The sequence below is a fragment of the Cavia porcellus genome, unplaced genomic scaffold (genome assembly GCF_034190915.1).
Source record: "Cavia porcellus strain 051 isolate PalLab524CR breed Dunkin Hartley unplaced genomic scaffold, mCavPor4.1 scaffold_2, whole genome shotgun sequence".
NCBI classification, from domain to species: Eukaryota; Metazoa; Chordata; class Mammalia; order Rodentia; family Caviidae; genus Cavia; species Cavia porcellus.
The window spans coordinates 80,806,433-80,825,076 of record NW_026947485.1 but is presented as its reverse complement, the minus strand read 5'-3'; the positions used below and the strand labels follow the sequence as shown (position 1 = coordinate 80,825,076).

The window sequence follows — 18,644 nt, the reverse complement described above, 5'->3', positions numbered from 1 at the left end:
CTGTGATTCTGATAGGTTTTCCTTTATAAGTGATCTGTCTTTTCTCTCTGACAGCTTTTAGTAATCTATTCTTGTGTTGGATTTCTGGGATGGTGATTATTATATGTCTGGGTGTAGTTTTATTTTGGTTATGAGTGTTTGGAGTTCTATATGCTTCACTGATCTTGATGTCAGTTTCTGATCTCATGCTTGGGAAATTTTCAGCTATTACTTCTCTAAATATCCGCTTGACATCCTTTATGTTGTCTCCCTCTCTTTCATTAATCCCTATCATTCTTATGTTATTCTTCTTTGCATCGTCTTGCAGTTGTTGAATTGTTGTTTCCTGATTCCTTGTTATTTTCAAAAGATCTTTCCTTTCCTGTTCACTAGCTGCAATCATGTCTTCAAGGTCTGAAATTCTATCTTCACTTTCATTAAGGCGGTTTTTACAACTTTCAGTGGAGTTTTTTATTTCCTGTATATCTCTGTGCATCTGCATTATGTATTCTGTTTGTTTCTTATATTGCTCGTCTAGGGATTCTATCTTTTTGTTTAGTTCCTCCAATTTTTTATCTGTGTTTTCTTTAGATATATTTAGAATCTCTTTCATTTCTTTTATCATTTCTTCTTTTATCTGGGAGATTATTTCGAGTTTGAATTTCTTTAAAGCTTCCTGGAGTTGTTTGTCAACTTCAGTAGCTATTATGTCCGATATATGAGGTGGATGGGATATATTTTCTTCTGTATACATTGCTCCTAGGGTTTCCTGAGATGGGCTGGAGGTTTGAGGTTGTAATTTGGTCTTTCGTTTTGTCATTTTGTATATTTCTGTGTTTCAAGTGTTATTTGAAAGCTTCCTCAGGATCTGTTGAAAATCCCCTTCTATGCTTGGAGCTACTGAGCCTCTGACACCGCACTACCCCAAGCCATTGGGCCTGCAGAACCAGTGTCCCTCCTCTGCCTGCTCAGAACTCCGCAGTTCCAGACAAGCTGGGCCTCAGGGACACTGTGCGCCCACCTGCCCCTTGGAAGATCCACAGCTCTTCAATTGCAGCCGGGTTAGGGTGCTCTCCACAGGCCACAGTGCCTCAGGAGCCTGTGATCCCTCCCTGCTTGCAGAGATATCCACAGTCCTCTAGGCAAAGGAAGGGACTTCTGCAGGCACTCCAGATCCGCCCAGCTCCTCCTCTGCAGGCAGATGGGTAGGCGCGGCTGGGCTCGGGGGTTAGTGTAGGCCCGCCCATCCGTCAGGAGCTCAGCAGACTTCCAAGTGTAGCGGGGGGGGGGGGGGGATGGGGAGGCAGCTGTAGTGGCCTCTAACCCACTGTTCCACTTCTCTGCACCCAGAAGCCTGGGGGGTCCGGAACAGTCTGAGATTTGGGCAGACTGTGCTGGGCACTCACCACAGGCTGAGGTGCCTCAGGAAGCTGCGATGCCTCTCTGCTTGCAGAAGTATTCAGTCCTTCAGACCTATTAGTTACTATTGAAAATTAAACAATCATTGTGTATCCATCAATAAATCTTCATTATGTATCAGCTCTAGAGATTATAATGGAAGTTTTAATCGTAATTGAAAGTCTAAGAACTCCTAATCAAAAACCTCGAGCTTAATTTTCTTTAGCTGTCATTTTTATTTATTATCTCACATGAGAATCACAGAGGCAGAGAGGTCCTAGACTTGAGACAGACAGTTGCTCAAGGATGTTATCTGGAAACAGAACCTTTTCCTGTCATTTTTGCATGCATTATATGAGTTTTTCTGGAAGACTGGCTTCTTGGGATAACAGGAAGACAAGAGCAGGCCCAGACATCACAATGAGGCTCAGAGTTGCACAGGGTAGTGGAAGGGCTCCCCCATTATCTCCTGGTTCTTGCCCTCCTCTTCTCCTCTGTGAGAACCGGGTTTAAATGAACTCTTTTATGTCAATCTGTGGCAAAGAGAATAGGAAAATTCTAAGTGGTCTTGGATTCCACAGGATTAATGCTTACATTGTGAAACTTCCAGTCCCAAAGAGGAGGAATGGCCAACATGTCTCACACTGTCTTTTCTGGCAAATATGAAAGAGTGGACACTAATAAGTTTATTACCGATATTTCTGTATGGCCAGACTCTTCAAGTGCAGTTTATTCAGTGTTTTTAAGGACTTGCTATGTGCTTCAAACTGATTTTTATCATTGTGAAAGAGAAAGCAAGAATATTAACTACAATAACAACATGTGGGAAGTTTAAATTTCAAAGCAGCATTATATTATTAGATTAATTTTTATCTAGTAGCTCATCTACTTGACAGTTGATGTTGTTATTTTTGTTTAATAAATAAAGGAATGGAAATTCAGGAAGATGCAAGGATTCCCATGAGCTCAGCAGCTAGTATGAGGCCACACTAGAACATAAACCCAGTTCTTGTCACCACCTATCTTCCTTGTTTCTATGACTCCCCACTATTTTTTAAAAACTAAAGTTGCTCAGAAGCTGAAAAAGGTCTAGAGGAATGTGAAATTGTGAGGTAGAAATTTGTGTCATAAGAAGAACAATTCTGGGAAGGGGTGAGCCCCAGAAAGTGTTTGTAAGCAAAATATCTTGAGTTGGAGTAAAAACAAGACTACAGGAATATCTGAAAAAGGAGGCAGGGAAATGAACAAGAAGCCTTTCTCTTTTTTTATTTTATTTAAAGAAAGACTAAAACAAAACAGAAAATGAGTAGAAATAATACATACTTTCAAAGAAAAAATAAACAGTAAGAAATCACTAGTTGATGATTACATATCAATTACATATTACAAATAGTTGTTCAAGATACAAACATGCAAAGTAGGGATTCAAACAGCAAGACTGCAAACAGTTCTGTTCAACGATCCAACAAAATCTTAGTAATATGGTTATCAATCCTATACATTTAAACATACATGCAGTTACCCATATCTTCATTTATGTTGAGATTAAACAAACCAAAGCAGGCTAAAATCACTCTGAACAAAGAATAATATTATTGCTGGATTTCACATCATGACACTATGGGATCAGCACTAGGTACTGTAGTGTCTCTTTTTCTTCAAAGTATTTGTTCATTTCATCATGCATTATAAGATCAGTTCTCGTAAACTGTTTATAGGTTCTACACATGCATGAGTCTTAACATGTATTTCTATCCTTTCTATATTAGGGGGAGAAACAAAACAAAGCAAGGCAAAACAAAATATATTCCTATAAATACATGAAACAAAATAAACATATAAGACTGTTGTAAGAGTTCTACCATGGTTCCTGTGTTGTCTCTTATTATCTCCAATAGAATTATCTAAATCATCAGACACGGTATAATTGAATATAGCAGTACATAACAATATTAACAAAAACCCAACTTTGTAGATAGTGTAAAATTTCAATGACAGGTATTAATCAAGCCAGAATGGTAGAATCTTATCATCTTCAGTGTAGTTGCCTATACTCTCATTGATACTATCAATCATAATAGTTTTGAATGAAATCTGTTGATACCAAACAGCAATCAAACAAACCAGATTTAACTAAGATCAGTCATGATAAAGCAGTATAAATTATACAGGGTTCCAGATTAAGTTAATAGGAAATTAAAGATGATTACTTTACTATAAATATATCCTGATATTTTGGGGATAGCTGTCTGTGCCCTCAGATCTAGTGCAAGTAAACCAACTGGGAAAGAATAAAATCTAAGCAGAGTGGTGCAAGTAATGTGTGTTTTAAATCTTGATACACTATTAATATCTTCTGTTGTCTTTTTTTAAAAGAAAGACAAAACAAGATAGAAAATGGGCAGATATAGTACATACTTTCAAAGAAAAGAAATAGGCAGTAATAAATCACTAGCTGATGTGTACATATTATCCCCCTATAAATAGTTGTTCAAGGTACACAAGTGGAACATATAAATGGGATTTCAACCAGGGAGACTGCAAACAGTTCTGTTCAACTATCCAACAAAAACTAAGTATTATGGCTATCAATTCTATACACTTAGACATGTATGCGTTTATCCATGTCTTCATTTATGTTGAGACCTAACAGAGCGTATTAGATTAAAATCCTTCTGAACAAGGATTAATAATATTTCTGGATTTCACATCATAACACTCTGGACTCAGGATTGGGTACTACTGTGCCAGTTACTTTCTTTCAAAGTTTTTCTTCATTTATCATGTGTCATCAGATCAGTGCTCATAAACTGTTCATAGGTTTTACATAAGCTTGAGTCTTAACATGTATTTCTCTCCTTTCTGTGTTAGAGGGAAAAACGTAACAAAGCAAGGCAGAACTAAACTTTTTCCTATAGACATATAAAACTAAAAAGACATATAAATCTGCTGTATAAGGAGTTCTATCCTGGTCACTATGCTGTTTCTTGTTATCATCAATAGAATTCGCTATATCATCAGATAAAGTATAATTGAGCATATCAGTACATAACAGACTTAACAGAAATACATCTTTATAGATAGTATAGAGCTACAAAAACAGGTAGTAATCAAATCAGAATGGATATCATAGTGAATCATTGTCATTTTCAGTATAGTTGTCTGTACTCCTCAACTTGTTGCCATCAACCTTACAGGTTTTGAATAAAATCTGTCAATAATAAGCAGCAATCAAACAAGTCAGATTTAACTAAGATCAGTATAAGTCATGATATAACAATATAAGTCATACTTGGATCCTGATTGAGTTAATAGGGAATTAAAGATGTCCCCTATGCTATGGAGAGCCGTCCATGCCCCTCAGATCCAATGCTTGTATACAAACTAGGACAGAACAAGTTCCAACCAAGCAGAGTGGTGCGAGTAATAGAGATTTTAATCCTGATACACTATTAGCTATATCTTCTGCTGGTTATTTTTTTTTTTTGAGGACTATTCCTCCCTTTTACTCCCTCAGAACGAACTGTGTATTTTTCGGTCTCCCCAACACTCATGGCTTTGTATTGTGGGGGGCAACCTGCTATTTACTTAAGTGTTTCTGAACTTTCTCACTCCTTGGCTGAATTTCTAGTTATATTTCTTCATTTCTTAAAGCCTGTCTGTTCAACCTATCCATATATACTGGTCTAAGTTACCCCTATTACTCTCTGGTTCCCTATCACATCGAGTTCCATTTTCTCATGTTTGATTTTGGTCCATATAACCTTCTTCAGGCTAACTATATTTTCCATAAAGAGCCTCTCAGTTGACCCTATCTCTTGATCCACTTTGCCTGCTATTCTCTATTTTTCCCCGCAGTTAAGGTATCTAGGCCATCTATATTAGAAATTATGTCCAACCTTCTCTGCCTCATTTCTGTTGAGCTCTTTTTCTGTCATTAGTTGTCAGTTTGTCTTCTTCATTTTGCTTTCTGCTCCATTCATTGTGGCCTCTCTGTTACTGTTTTTGGAATCTTGTTATTTTTCTCTTTTAGAATGTCCTGCAGTATTCTCTGTAGAGTTGAATTGGTGGTTGCAAATTCCTCTAGTTCCTCTTTATCCTGGAAGCACCTTGTTTCTCCATTAATTTCTAGGGACAGTTGTGCAGGATATATCAGTCTTGGCTGGAGGTTATTATCTTTCAAAGCTTGAATTATTTCACCCAATGCTCTTCGTGATTTGATGGTTTGTGCTGAGAAGTCTGCTGTAATTCTGATGGGTGTTCCCTTGTAAGTGATCTGTTTCTTGTCTCTGGAGGCTTTTAGTATTCTATTCTTATATTGGATTTCTGGGATTTTGATTATTATATGCCTGGGCATAGCTCTGTTTGGGTTGTAGGTGGCTGGGGTCCTGTATGCCTCATACATCTGAGTATCTTTACCTTTTACTAAATTAGAAAATTCTGCTGGATTATTTCTGTGAATAGCCTTTGTAGTTCATTTGTTTGTGTCTCTACTCCTTCCTTTACATTCTTAATTCTTATGTTATAGATCTTCTTATCATCTTCTAGCCTGCGTATTATTGCTGTTTGTTTCCTTATTTTTAAGAAGTTTTTCATTTCATGCTCTCACATTACAAATCTGTCCTCCAGTTGAGATAATCTATCCTTAGTTTCTTTCAAGCTGTTATGCCAGCTTTCAATAGAGTTTTTAGTTTCCTGGTAATCTCTTTGAACCTGCTTCCCTTTCTTTATCTTGAAGTTGGAGATGGTTTTCCAAGGACTCATGGGGGAGGGGGATTCCTGGGGAGCCATTCCAGCTGAGGTACAATGGGGCAGGAAAGTGTGTGACTCAGATTCTTTCTCATCCCTCTGCTCAGGGCCCACAAAAACAGGGCTGGGTCACAGGACACCAGTGGGTGTGACATTCCCGCAACAGATCATTGTGCAGTTCACAAGAATAGCATTTTTCTTAGGTGAAGGTGGTGGCAGTCCTGGGAAGCTCTGGGAAGATAATCATATTAAATCCTCACACTCATCTCAACGAACTGCTGCCCACCCACCCCCATCCCCCAAAATGAGCATCTCCTGCTATGCGCATCTGGAAGAGACATGTGTTCCCTGAAATCATTAACTGTCAAAAACAATTAAGGGACTTCTTTTTATTCAAAAGCATATTATTTCAGAAAAGTGGCATATTCCAGCTGGTATTCATTTATTGCCTCCTGTATGTCAGGAGTATTCTTAAGTAACAAGACCTGAGTCTACAGGAAAACAGGGATAGATAGATAGGTAGATAGATAGACAGATAGACAGATGACTGAAAGAAACAACTGAGATAAAAGAAAAGAAAAAGGCCTCTGTCTTTATGGAGCATCTTAATGGAAAGCACATTCTAATGAGAGCAGCATATAGAATTAAACCTTGAAGTGATTTTATAAGTTTAACCATTGCTGTGGAAGGAACTCACAAGGTGTTGTGTATTATCTGTTGAGTGTTACCATGGGAGATGCTGAAGTGAGTGGAAATCTATAGCCCTCTTTGGTAACAGCCTGTGGGGGAAGCATTTTAGGCAGAGAGAATACAAATGAAGCATTTCTAAAGTGGTGCAGAGTTTGGCCACATTCTTGAACATAAAGTAGGCAGAACTGGAAACATCACCAGAAAGGCAGAGGGGGAGCACAGGAAGAGGCAGGAGGCTGAGAGGTGGCGTTCACTTTATTTAAGGGCAGTACAGCAGAAACAGTGGGAAGTAAGGAGCAACAGGATGGTATCACACGGAGTCCTGAGTGTCTGTGTTCAGGAAGTGGTTATGTACTTCAGCAGCACAGACTGAGAGTCACCACTGCGGTCACTGGGTGCAGCCCCTGCACAGTTCCAGCAAGATCGAAGGTCTCAGTCCTCATCTATAAAATGGAAGCAGAGCTTTTCACTGAGAAATCTCCCTATTGTGTTTCACATTTAACCCATAGTAGAAGAACCACCTTGATCTTAATTTAAACAAATCTGATTATCTATAACAGTACCTCTCCTTCCAGAGGGGGTGATAGTTGCCTGTGTGGGTTCTCCGGTCCACCAGTTAAAATATAGAAGGAAAGGCTATTAAATAGAAAACCCATAGCTATGAAATCACAAGTGTGATTGCCAGTTTTGGCAAATATTTCATGTGGGGAAGAAAAAGGAAGAAGAAAGTATTTAGTATTCTATCGTGGCAAGAATTTGTAGGGAAATCAGGAGAGAGTAGCACTGATAACAAAGGAGTAGAACAATAATAATTTTTAACAATAGTAATAATAGTGATGTACTTAAAAGGCTGTGAGTTTACTTTAAAAGACTTGAAGATAGTGGGATAAAATACAAAAACATCCATTCTGATTCTAAAGCTGTCTTGTATACCTCTACCCCCTTGTGTCTTTCCAGATTCACAATATCTCACTTGCAGAATGCAGAATTGCACAGACACCAACAAAAACAAACCTTTCCCAGGCTACATTGACCACGACTCTCTGATCGTCCAGGACGATTATGTGTTTGTTCAGGTATGAAAGAGCTGCTCCCATTGGTTATCTCAAAAGTGTTGGCATTGTTTCTGGACCCGGTTGAGTCTTACTTGCCGCTCAGGGGACCTGGGGTAAAGATGAGAGGCAGGGAGGGATACAGGAGCTTCTCTGCTGAAAGAATATTACTTAGTTCAACAGGCCAGGAATGCCCTGATTAGAATACTAAAATTGTGGATAGAATGCAGGTCGGTGCCACTCATCCCCATCTGCTTTCCCAAGAAGCTTCCAGTCACCACTGACTGGGTAGCTGTGTTAATCTCTGCCAAACAAGGCCTGGCAGGCCAATCAGTCCCTCTCAAAAATAAGGGAAGGCTGGGAAGGGGAGGCTGTGTGGTGCCTGGAGGTCAGGGAGGAGGTGGCCAGGGTGAAAACAATCTGTGATTCTCTGGCACTGTTATTAGGAGACCAAGACTGAGCCTGAGATGTATTTAGCTATTCCACCTCCTCAGAGAATGAGAGACTCTAGAGTGTTAGAAGAGAGAGTGTCAAACTATGCTTTGCTTATTTTGAGCAGTTAAGGAAAATTTTAGTCTTGTTTGGACAGTGCACATAAGTATTCAATTATTACTTTCCATGTCAAAAATAGAATAGGTATAATTGCTTGTATGTATAAGCAAAAAGCACAATAAAGACACCCTCTAGATGTTTGTTTTATATATATATATATATATATATGAAATTGTGATTTTTAAAATGTCTACCACCAGCTTTAAATGCTTCACAAATGATCACATATAGCCACCACTTGCTTTTTCTTCAGGGGAACTAGTGATGAATACTGTGCTAATTTCGAGTGACATTACAGTGGTCACATCTATTGGTTCTGTCTAACACATTTCCTAATGAGAGCCTCTCCCAGGAACCTTTCTGCATTTCTACTAACTGTTGATAAGCCACCCATATGACTTACCAGGGAAACACAGCTCTGTATTTACTCTCTCGTATTTTCCTCCCGTGGTGTCCTGGCTGTAACTCTGCAGCCCACACCAGGACTCAGAGGTGACCTACACATACCAATGAGAGGAAGGTGCCAACTTCCCCACTTTCTATGAGCATTCACCCAGCACTCTGTATCATCCGGAGTCACAGACTCCAGGTGACATTTGCACTCCAGGCATTGGCACAAGTGCAGAGTGGCTGCTAGGGAATGAGAAAGTGACAGGGGTGCCTTTGACATTGTACCCCCACGTGGTGCTTGTCTCAGTGGATACCCCAGACTTTTTGCCCTTTGTCTCACCAAAGGCTTGTAAATCCTAGACAAAGTGGCCGGTTTTCACAGCTTCCTTGGAACAAGATCTGGAATGGATTTCAGCGCTGGCTTGGCTCGCACCCCATTAGACCAGCACTCCTGTCGGGGGACGTGATCCCGGTTATCAGTGGGACTCTGCCACACTGGACAGAGTACCCAGAAATGGGAGCTCCTGTCTGCTGCCTGACCTGGACCGTCTTTATCTAATGTGGCAAGGGCCCCTGCTGGTGTGGCCTGGACTTGCGCCCAGAGAGCTCAGCTGCCGAGGGACAATAAGCCAGATACCCTGAGGCTGGTGATACTGAGGGGAAAATAGCTGAGCACGGGTCCTGGCTTCCAGCCTCAGTGCAGATGGAAGAGGGCTGTTTCTTTCCAGTGGGTTCAGGCCGGGCCTCAGACCAGTGCATGTCCAGTGTCAGGTGGCTTTGAACACGATGCCACCTCTTTGCAGTTGTCCACAGCCTCACTGGTGGCAGGGGAACTACTCCCTTCCACTCAGGCCATGTTCTTCTGTGACAGAAGCCATCACAGCAGCTCCTCCGCTTACAGCCCTGCTCTTGCATTCCAGCTGACCTCCGGAGGAAGACCACATTACTACGTGTCCTACCACAGGAACGCGTTTGCCCAAATGAAGCTTCCAAAGTACGCGTTGCCCAAGGTACGCTCTGACTTCACTATGGCTGCAGCACCCTGGCTCTCAGGGTCCCGCCTGCACCCCTTTCCCGAGCCCACCTTTCTTACCATCCTGTCTCCATTTCTCACATTCCTGCTTCCTTACCTTGCAGTTTTGCTAATCTCACTGCTGTCTTTTCTTGGTCCTTCTTTCTCTCTCATTCTTCATTTCCTCCTTTCTCTTTCATGCTGTCTCTGGAATTCATGATATTAGAGCATATGAAACAATAAGTGATTCAGTATTATTTTCAGTAGTAAAGGTGTTCAAAAAATGTGTATTGATTTTCTATCTATTCGGAAAAGTAAACGTGTTATATATCAAGGCAATAGGTAGGACCCATTTCTACCTCACTGTATTGCTAGGACAAATTGTTTACTGAGGGGCACTGCACACAGGTGACTCCAATCTCTACTTTCTTCCCAGAGAAACTTAGAATATTCCTTGCCGTTGGAACTCTGCTACACAGCTGACATTTTCAGTCTTCTCGGGGGATCCCCCTTTGAAAATAGGGCCAAGACCCTCACCCAGTGTGGCCATCCCATGATCTTTGGGGAGACTTGGAAAAACTGTGTTGATGTGCAGCGCCACCTGGTGGAGGTCGTGCTCACACTGGCACTCAGCTGTGCTCTGAGCTCTTGCAACCATGCTGGTGTATTTTAAGTTTCTTAATATATTGTGTTTTAAACTTAGAGCAAAAGAGGTGGATGTGAGAGATTTGTAAGAAGAGGATCCTGAAGGTTGGGTTAAAATTGTAGCTCAGCTTTGGAACTTTTAAATTGCACAGAGAACTTGAACTTTTAAATTGAGTCCTCATACATTTTTATTTTCATCCTTGACTTATGGTATATTATCTTGGATCGACACCAACTCTCTGCTCAGGCAACTTTGATAGAAATGGCACAAGGGCATAGCAGGATTCCTCTCCGAGGGGAGCCAATGGTGATAGATTGTTTGGTCTTTCCTGGGTAAGATTCTTTCACTTGGCCACCTTTCTACCCCTTACCCCAAGAGTGAAAGAGGCTGTAATAGCCCGTTAGAGGTAATAATGCACAGTAAAGTGCACTTTTAACTCCAGTGAGCTATAACCATGTTAGAAGTTATTGCTATTTTCAGCTGCTCAGAGATTAACGGCTGTGGTAATTGCCCAGAACCATATGTCTGTGTGGGTACACACATTTCAATGCTGCTTGCTCTTGATTTGGTTTAGTTTTTTTTTTTTTTCTTAAAAAAGATAAGAACATACCCAGTGAATTATGTCTTAGATGAGAACTGGATGAAGTTTGTATATAAACAGAAAACTGAGTGTTATTAAAATTACCCTTGATAATCTCTTAAGGGTGTTCCTGAGGAAAATGGACAAATTGCCTCAGTAAAGAGAGCACAGTTCCCTCCTACTGCAGATTACTAAAATAAATTGTGATTTCTTTGGCCAAAAAACTGAAGCAGTTAGCTTGCAAGGTTTATATCACTAAGAATGAAATGATGCTCAGTGAGTAAGATGTGCTGGTTTTGGATAGACAGAATTGAGCCTGGAGTAGGGGACTTGGTTGAGTCTCTCATTGACTGTGCTCTCTTAGGTCAGCACACTCTTTGAGGGGAATAAATATTGGCCAAGGCTGCATGCCATTTGCTACCGAACTGAAGCGAGACCTCTAGTTTTCTGACACTCAAGCTAGTGATTATAAACTTTTATGCCTTTGAGAGTAAATGAATCACTTCTCTTGTTCAAATATAACATCACCATCCTTCCTCCAAAACTTGATGTACTGTCAGCAGCACTGAGTGGAAGCATCCCTTTGAGCTGAGAAGTCCCAGCAATAGAAATGTGAAAACAAAGAAGCTTTTATGAGGCCCCTGCCAAAGATTCGGGAGAGGCCTGCCATTGCGGATGCACAGCCACCCCCAACCCCAGTCACTGCTGCCAGCCTCCCCAGCGGCATCCAGCCACTGTGAAAGGAGAAGTTTCACTTTGAACCTGACTCAGCGTGGGCTCCCCTCCCTCCGCTCTCCCGAAGGACCACGTTCCATAATCCAGCCTTATTTAAACTCTGAAGGTAGAATGCAGTAATTAATTAAGCTTGTTCCCACAAAATGGGAGCTACCATAGCAAATGAATGGGTTATTTGGCCCAGGTGGGTATTTGTCATATAAAGCAATGAGAGACCTCATTACAATCCCATTATACCTTCAAAGAGAAGCCTGGCTGAGGGGAGGGATCTGCAGAGAGGGGCATCTGTTTCATGGTCTTCTGTCTGGGCCAGGACAAAAAAAAAAAACCTTCTGGCCAAGAAAAGGAATTGAGACAATCCAGCATTTTCATGCTCAAATTTTGTTTAATCTTCTGCTTCCATTGTGTCAACTCTTGAATGATCATAGTTCCCCTGAGCTGTGCTTAGAAAACAATTAACAGCATAATGGTAAAGAACAGACAAGGAAGGAGATGGGTAAGTTTAACACTGCAGTCGCCATTAACAGGCAGATCATCCCCTAGTCAAAGAGATGGGGTGGTGCTCTTTCTTTCTTCCTTTAACTTACTTGGAGCTCATTCTGAGCCACTGGAGTGAGATAAATGAGGCAATACATATGAAAGTGCCGCGAGCATTTTGGAGGACAGATACTCTATAAAAGCAAGGTAATATTATTATTAGTATGGATTCGGCTGTCTTCCTGGTGGAAGATCAATGTGTACCAGGATGCAGGCAGTGTGAAGCTGTTTGATTTGTGACAGAAGACCCAGCTTTGGACCTGGATCTGTCACTAACTTGTGCTGCAACCTTGGGCAGCTGCTTTATCCATTTCTCTTTGTCTTGTTTTTTAAAATAAGGAGCTTAAATGCAGAATGTTTTCTCAGATGTACTAGAGTAAAATTCCCTTTTTGATATGCCAAAAAAAATTCCATCCTGCAATCAAACAAGTTTAAAAAATGAACTCTCTTCTGTCCTTTGCCTAGAGACTAACGCATTGGTATGTTGAAGAATCATGAGAATTCTGAAAAATCTCTGATTCAGCGTCATTTAAAACGTTTCACCAAAAGAGTCTCTGCTCCCTATTAGTCTATTAAAATCCAACAAAGCTAGGGCCTTGCCCAACAGATTTTTTTTAATTCCCAATAGAAGAGCTGTAAGAGTTCATCTTGATCTGAATTTAGTGATTCAGTAAAAGAGAAAGATAATATTTTCAATGATAGAAGACTATTTAGGCAAGAAAAAAAATCGGTAGCATTTAAAATCTCAAATTTTCCATGCAAATACTTAAGTCCAACATCATCTTCTGCTCAGTGTAATTAGATTATATGAAGGGAAAGATAGCATCTTAATCTGTTTTTTAGTGACCTGTTCTCTAAGTAATCTAGGTCAAAACACTTGATGTATCTAGGTTTTCAGCTGTAAATCTGCAAAATATATGACTTGCATGGTGAATTAGAACAGATAACCTAATCTAGTATGGGATTATTTAACCCATCATCTTCTTTGATGACCTCAGAAATTCACCAGTGCAGAAATTCACTCAGAAGGAACAGAGGTGAGGAGAAACTTTATGCTTTTTCTAGCTTAATTTTGAGAGTTTAACTTGAATTGAGGGTTTGTGTAACATTCTACAGAAGAAAAACACGGTTTGAGATTGCCAGTTTGATAACTCTAAATGCTAGGGTAGATTTTTGTCTTTGCCTAGAATAAGTGGAGAGCCTTGGAAGGTTTCTCTGTCGGGGGAGGAAGGAAAAACTCTGGGGCAAATTTAAACAGCTAATCCCTCCATTTAGAAATAAAACATTTGAATGAACCACATTTTGTTGAGTGTATTAGTAAGAACTCTAACATTTACAACACAGAAAAGCCAAATCAACCTTGCTTAATCGATAGAGGAGATAGAAAGGCTCTCTTCACTGATAATTGCTAGTGAATATGAAGCAAATGCTAAGTGCCAGACATGAAATGTTTAACACTTAATAAATGGTTTTATCTTCACCAGTCTGAGAGGGACATGCTATTACACCTCTTTTGCAGTAGAAATTTTAGACATGTATCTAAATTAGAGTTAAGAACTGAATGCATGTTAAAATGAGAAATTTTGATTAGACATTAGGAGAATTCTCTAGCCAAGGAAGAGTGTCAGATTGGAAGCTCCATCAAGAACAGAACAAGGTCCATTTGTGAACATCTGAGTGGCTGGGAAGCCACCCAGAGGCCAAGAATCTTCCCAGTTGTTTGTCTGTGATCTTGCACAATGCTTCTGGACCTCTTTTTTCTGTTTTGGTTTGGTTTTTGATTTTTGCTTTGGTGGCGTGTCTTCTGCTTTGACTAATGGGTAAAATATAGCTGTGCGTGTATCAGTCCTCTCCGAGAGGAGGCATCCAGGCTGATCTGTGCTAGCCTCTGCCTCTCCAGGTTCTGAAAGAAGGAAGGGTGTGGGATTCCCACGCCCAGAGCATCCGTCTACTGCTTCCCTGTCCCCTTAAAGTTTCCTGCAGAGCTGTTCTGCTAAAGATTTTGGTTACCAGCTTAAATACTAATTAACATGAATTAGCACTGCGGGAATTTTAGGGCAGGCTTCTCACATTTTCATGGACAGACTGTTCCCTAGGAATTTGGGTTCCTTAAATAGGAATAGAGGCTCTAGTGTCAGCTTGCTGGTGGTCCCTGTTTGGCTGGTTCATGGACTACAGTGATAGATGCAGTACTTGTCTGTTAGGCATTCACCATGTTTCAGCCTGGCAAATATATCAGAACGATTCGTTCTTCAAAATCATATATATTCAAGAAAATGTTTTTCCAATTATCTAACAGGCCAATTAAACTATAAGTGAGCTGCCAAGCATCCCTCTATCCTATTTTCCTATGACCCTACCACCTAACCCTGCCAGTGATAAAGAAAATGTGTGATTGAAAGTTAGCTAATTAACCATTATTTGTCACAGGTAGAAAAGGAAGCTTTCTGTGCTTGGTTAAAGTGCCAGTTCCTACCTGACGCCACACCCGTGGACCGTGTTTAAAAGTCCTCTTCCTTCTCCACCTGCTTGTCTTTCTGTAGGACATGCATGTCATCAGCACGGATGAGAACCAAGTGTTTGCAGCCGTGCAAGAGTGGAACCAGAACGACACGTACAACCTCTACATCTCAGACACCCGTGGCATCTACTTCACACTGGCCTTGGAGAACGTGCAGAGCAGCCGAGGCCCTGAGGGCAATGTCATGATCGACCTCTATGAGGTATGTCACCAGGCTGCTTTGGCACCAGCGCTGGCCAACAAGAGTCCAGTAGTAGAGTGATCATTTTAATACCAGTCTATTTGTGGCCTCCTTCCACCTGGGAGGTATAGGAATTTATAAAGCATTTTTATGACTTGATTTACAAGCCACAAAATTCTGGGGTTCTTCTTTGACCAAGTCCAGGGTTTGTGAATCCCCAAGACCTTGGAGAGGATCTTGGTTACCACTGATTACAGCTTGCACAGTAGCGCTCTTAATGTGATATTTCAAAGTAGGTTTGAAGGGTAAAGGGGTTGTTTTTAAAGAGCGGTCGGGGCAGTTCTCTACTGTCTCCGAGGAAAGAGGGAAGGAGATGGGCTTGTCTTTGTTTGCCATAAAGATATTCCCTTGGCTTTGAAACTCTCTCTAACTTCCCTTGGCTAATGAACTTTTCTCCGGGCCATGGTGCAAGGCAAGATCATTAGGTTCTTTTATCCCAAATTTGGAAAAATAAATTAATGAATAACAATAAAAGCACAGCTTACCAGTCTTCCCTAAGAACTATGGCTCTTTGTTTACCAAAATAACCAGAATTCAAAATAAAAGCATACTGGTTGGACCCGTCAGCTTTGCCTTTTAAAGCACAGTCCAATAGTGACAAAGAAAGTCACTATTGGAGGGTGGACTTCCACTATTTTTCAGTCTTATCTTGGGTAATAAGGAGCCATTTTCAAAGATGTATCAGGATTTACAAAGTCCAATCATGTACCTATGGTCTATTTGAAAAATCTTAAAATAGATTAAAATCTCTATAGGCATAGTGACAATGTGGTTTGGTTGAGGATAAATTCAAGGAGTCAAGTGGCTGTTTGTATGATAAGAAGCGATCGAGTTATATTCAGTATGGAAGAAATCAATTACCCTAATGAAATCCAAACCAATCACTACAATTGCTCAGTGTTTTCCATCTTCTTTCTCTTTCACAAGTTTGTGAGAATGTTCTTCTAATGTGTACACTTCTGTATATGTGTCAAGGCATATTAACAAACTGCATGCCAATCCAGAACCCAAATGTTTTTTAACATGATTATGACAATAATGTAGAACCTAGTTTGTGTGGGTATATTTAGAAAAATACACTGCAGGCTTTTTTATGCTTTCACAGGTTTTCTTCACTTTGTCTGCTGCCCACGTTTCAGATAAATATAGCTTCATACATTTCAGCTTCAATCTGAACATGTATTCTGGAAAATATGTATTCTGATGAGTTAGTTTAAAATTCAGCTTGTATAAAATTTAGAGTATAGATTTTTGGATCCAAGTTTCCTGAGATTATATCCTCTCTCTGACATTTGTATACCTGCTTTACACAAATCTTTACCCTGTGAGCCACTGTCTCATAAAAATATGGAGATAGAGACTGGGGATTTAGCTCAGCGGCATAAGTGCCTGCCTTGCAAGCACGGGGTCATGAGTTCAATCCCCGGTACCGATTAAAAAAATATATGGAGATAAAAGCAGTACTGAATAGGATTTCTCTGACAATGAAATGAGTTAATCCTTCCAAAGTACTCAGTGCAAGGCCTGAAATGCTACAGTGCTCAGAGAATAGCACAATTAATATTATGTCCAATGTATCTCAGCACCAATATAATATTCTACTCTTGTATTCTTAGAACTCTATACACATTATTTAAACATATAGTACATTTCTTTTGAGTTTCTATCTCTTCGACATTGCAATTAGCAGGCCCCGTGACACTCTTTAACACCAACTGGATGTCTTTGTATGACCAAAAGTAAATGCTTACGTCTTCTTTCATTTGTAAGTGCCCCGTGAACATTTAAATGTGAGCTCTGTTGAAATGTCATGCGTTCTCTTGCCTTGGTCCAGCATGTGCCATGGAAGTGTCTTCTCTGAGTCTCGGGCTGCTATGAAGTCCAAACATCCCCCCACCCAGCTTAGTTGTCCCGTTTGCTTTCCGGTCTGATTTTCAGATTGCTTTTTCCCCTTTCTGATTATCCTTTCCTTTTGTCCAATTTAAATCAAAATAAATTCTCTAAATGAATTGCATTTTCTGCCAAAAAACAGAGACCATTTTAAATGAGTCCCTGATGATGGGGGAGATGCAGGTCTGGACAGGAATGATTGTGGCATTTCTTGTTATGTATAGCTATTTTCACATGTGATTTTCTGTATCCAAACATTGGTATCAGGTATAGAATGAAAAGAAGCAGGAAAAACTTTTCTCTGTTAATCCTGAGCTTCCCCTTTGAGTCTTTCTGGCCTTGACTCTCTGTAGGGACCCAGCTGGCTCCTGTTACCATCACGTTGAGCAGTAGTGTGACTTTATTATGTAAAGGTGTTTTGCATCCTGGGGCCAGGAGAGAAGAGTCTTTCTTTCATTAGCCTGACAGTTCACAGCAACCTGAATTGAAATTGATGTGATCAGGACGGCAGTGCCGTGTCTGCTGATTACCTAGATAGAAAGAATATTGGCGGACAGAGCCCGGCACAAATGTTCCCTTAAATCTGATTGTTCTGGCTAGCAGGAAGCTGAAAGCCATCCAGCATGAATTTCCCAGTAGAATTACAATGAATGATGAGGACTTAGAGATAAATGAAAAGTAAGAAAATCCATAAATGAATTAATAAGGAGCACAGATGAGCAACCCAAGAGGTGGGAGTGATAGGGACAGCATACACAGAGTGCGTATCTGCTTGCATTTGAGGGTGACAGGAGAGACTGCTGTTCATTCTCTCTGTGTTGTTGCATGTCAGTGACCTGCTATTGCCATATGTGTGTTCAATTTAAGCTGTGTTAGCAGAGGCGAGCCACACAGTGTGTCAGAGCACGGCTGGAGCTGTGCCTCAAGGACATGCAGAGTCGAGCGGTTTTTGTGAGAAATGTAGAAGGAAGCATTGTTCTCATTCAAACCAGTCATTCTGTTTGCATTCGCGTTAGAACATGGCTAGAAATGCTCCCCTCTTTACTCTAGAGCTACGTGTCCATGAGGAATGACACAGTGACATGTTTAGGACCATGCACTGGGAGACAGGAAGCTGAGGCTTCGTCACTGGAAGATAGATTTTTCTCTTAGTTATGAGTTGCTCACTAAACCGGTACCCTCTTCAGGAGGGCCAAGAAATGCAAGTCAGGAAAACCAGCAAATACGTTAGAAGTGTTGTAGTGGTGAAATGTAATTAATAGCTAATGCTGGGGGTACCGTGATGTGCAAAGCTGTATTTAAAGAATCATGAACCATCTCATTCAGTTTACTTACTAATTTCAAGATATGGGAGTAAAATCACTTCTTTCCTAATAGAGACTTTGAGAGAATGCACCCACATGTGTAAGATTATATAGCCAGTAAACAGCAGGATTCAAGTATGCAAGAATATCGTAGAGCCTGCAAACTCTCAACTATGAAGTGTCCTGTCTCCCTGGAAGATCAGTACTGGGGACTAAGTTGATTATAAGTGAAAAACAGTGCCAAGAGTAACAGAACACGGCAGGCTTGGTGGTGGTCAGAGCAAGATGAGCGTGTCTGTGACATTCAGTTCCTAGGATATTTGTGCGGTGTGGATGATGAAAAGGAATCTGACAGCTTTGGACAATAT

The 18,644-nt window shown here is 40.6% G+C and overlaps 1 protein-coding gene across 6 annotated transcripts in view; it reads left to right on the top strand.

Annotated features, from left to right (window-relative positions):
• Positions 1 to 18,644, top strand: part of Sorcs1 (sortilin related VPS10 domain containing receptor 1) — a 496,139-nt gene that overhangs the window by 370,409 nt on the left and 107,086 nt on the right. For all 6 annotated transcript variants that reach the window (XM_013158158.2, XM_063244677.1, XM_063244675.1 and 3 more), the window contains exons 7-9: positions 7,774 to 7,892; positions 9,731 to 9,820; positions 14,864 to 15,043. In XM_013158158.2, the coding sequence (XP_013013612.2) occupies positions 7,774 to 7,892; positions 9,731 to 9,820; positions 14,864 to 15,043 (389 nt within the window). The remainder of the gene's footprint in view (positions 1 to 7,773; positions 7,893 to 9,730; positions 9,821 to 14,863; positions 15,044 to 18,644) is intronic.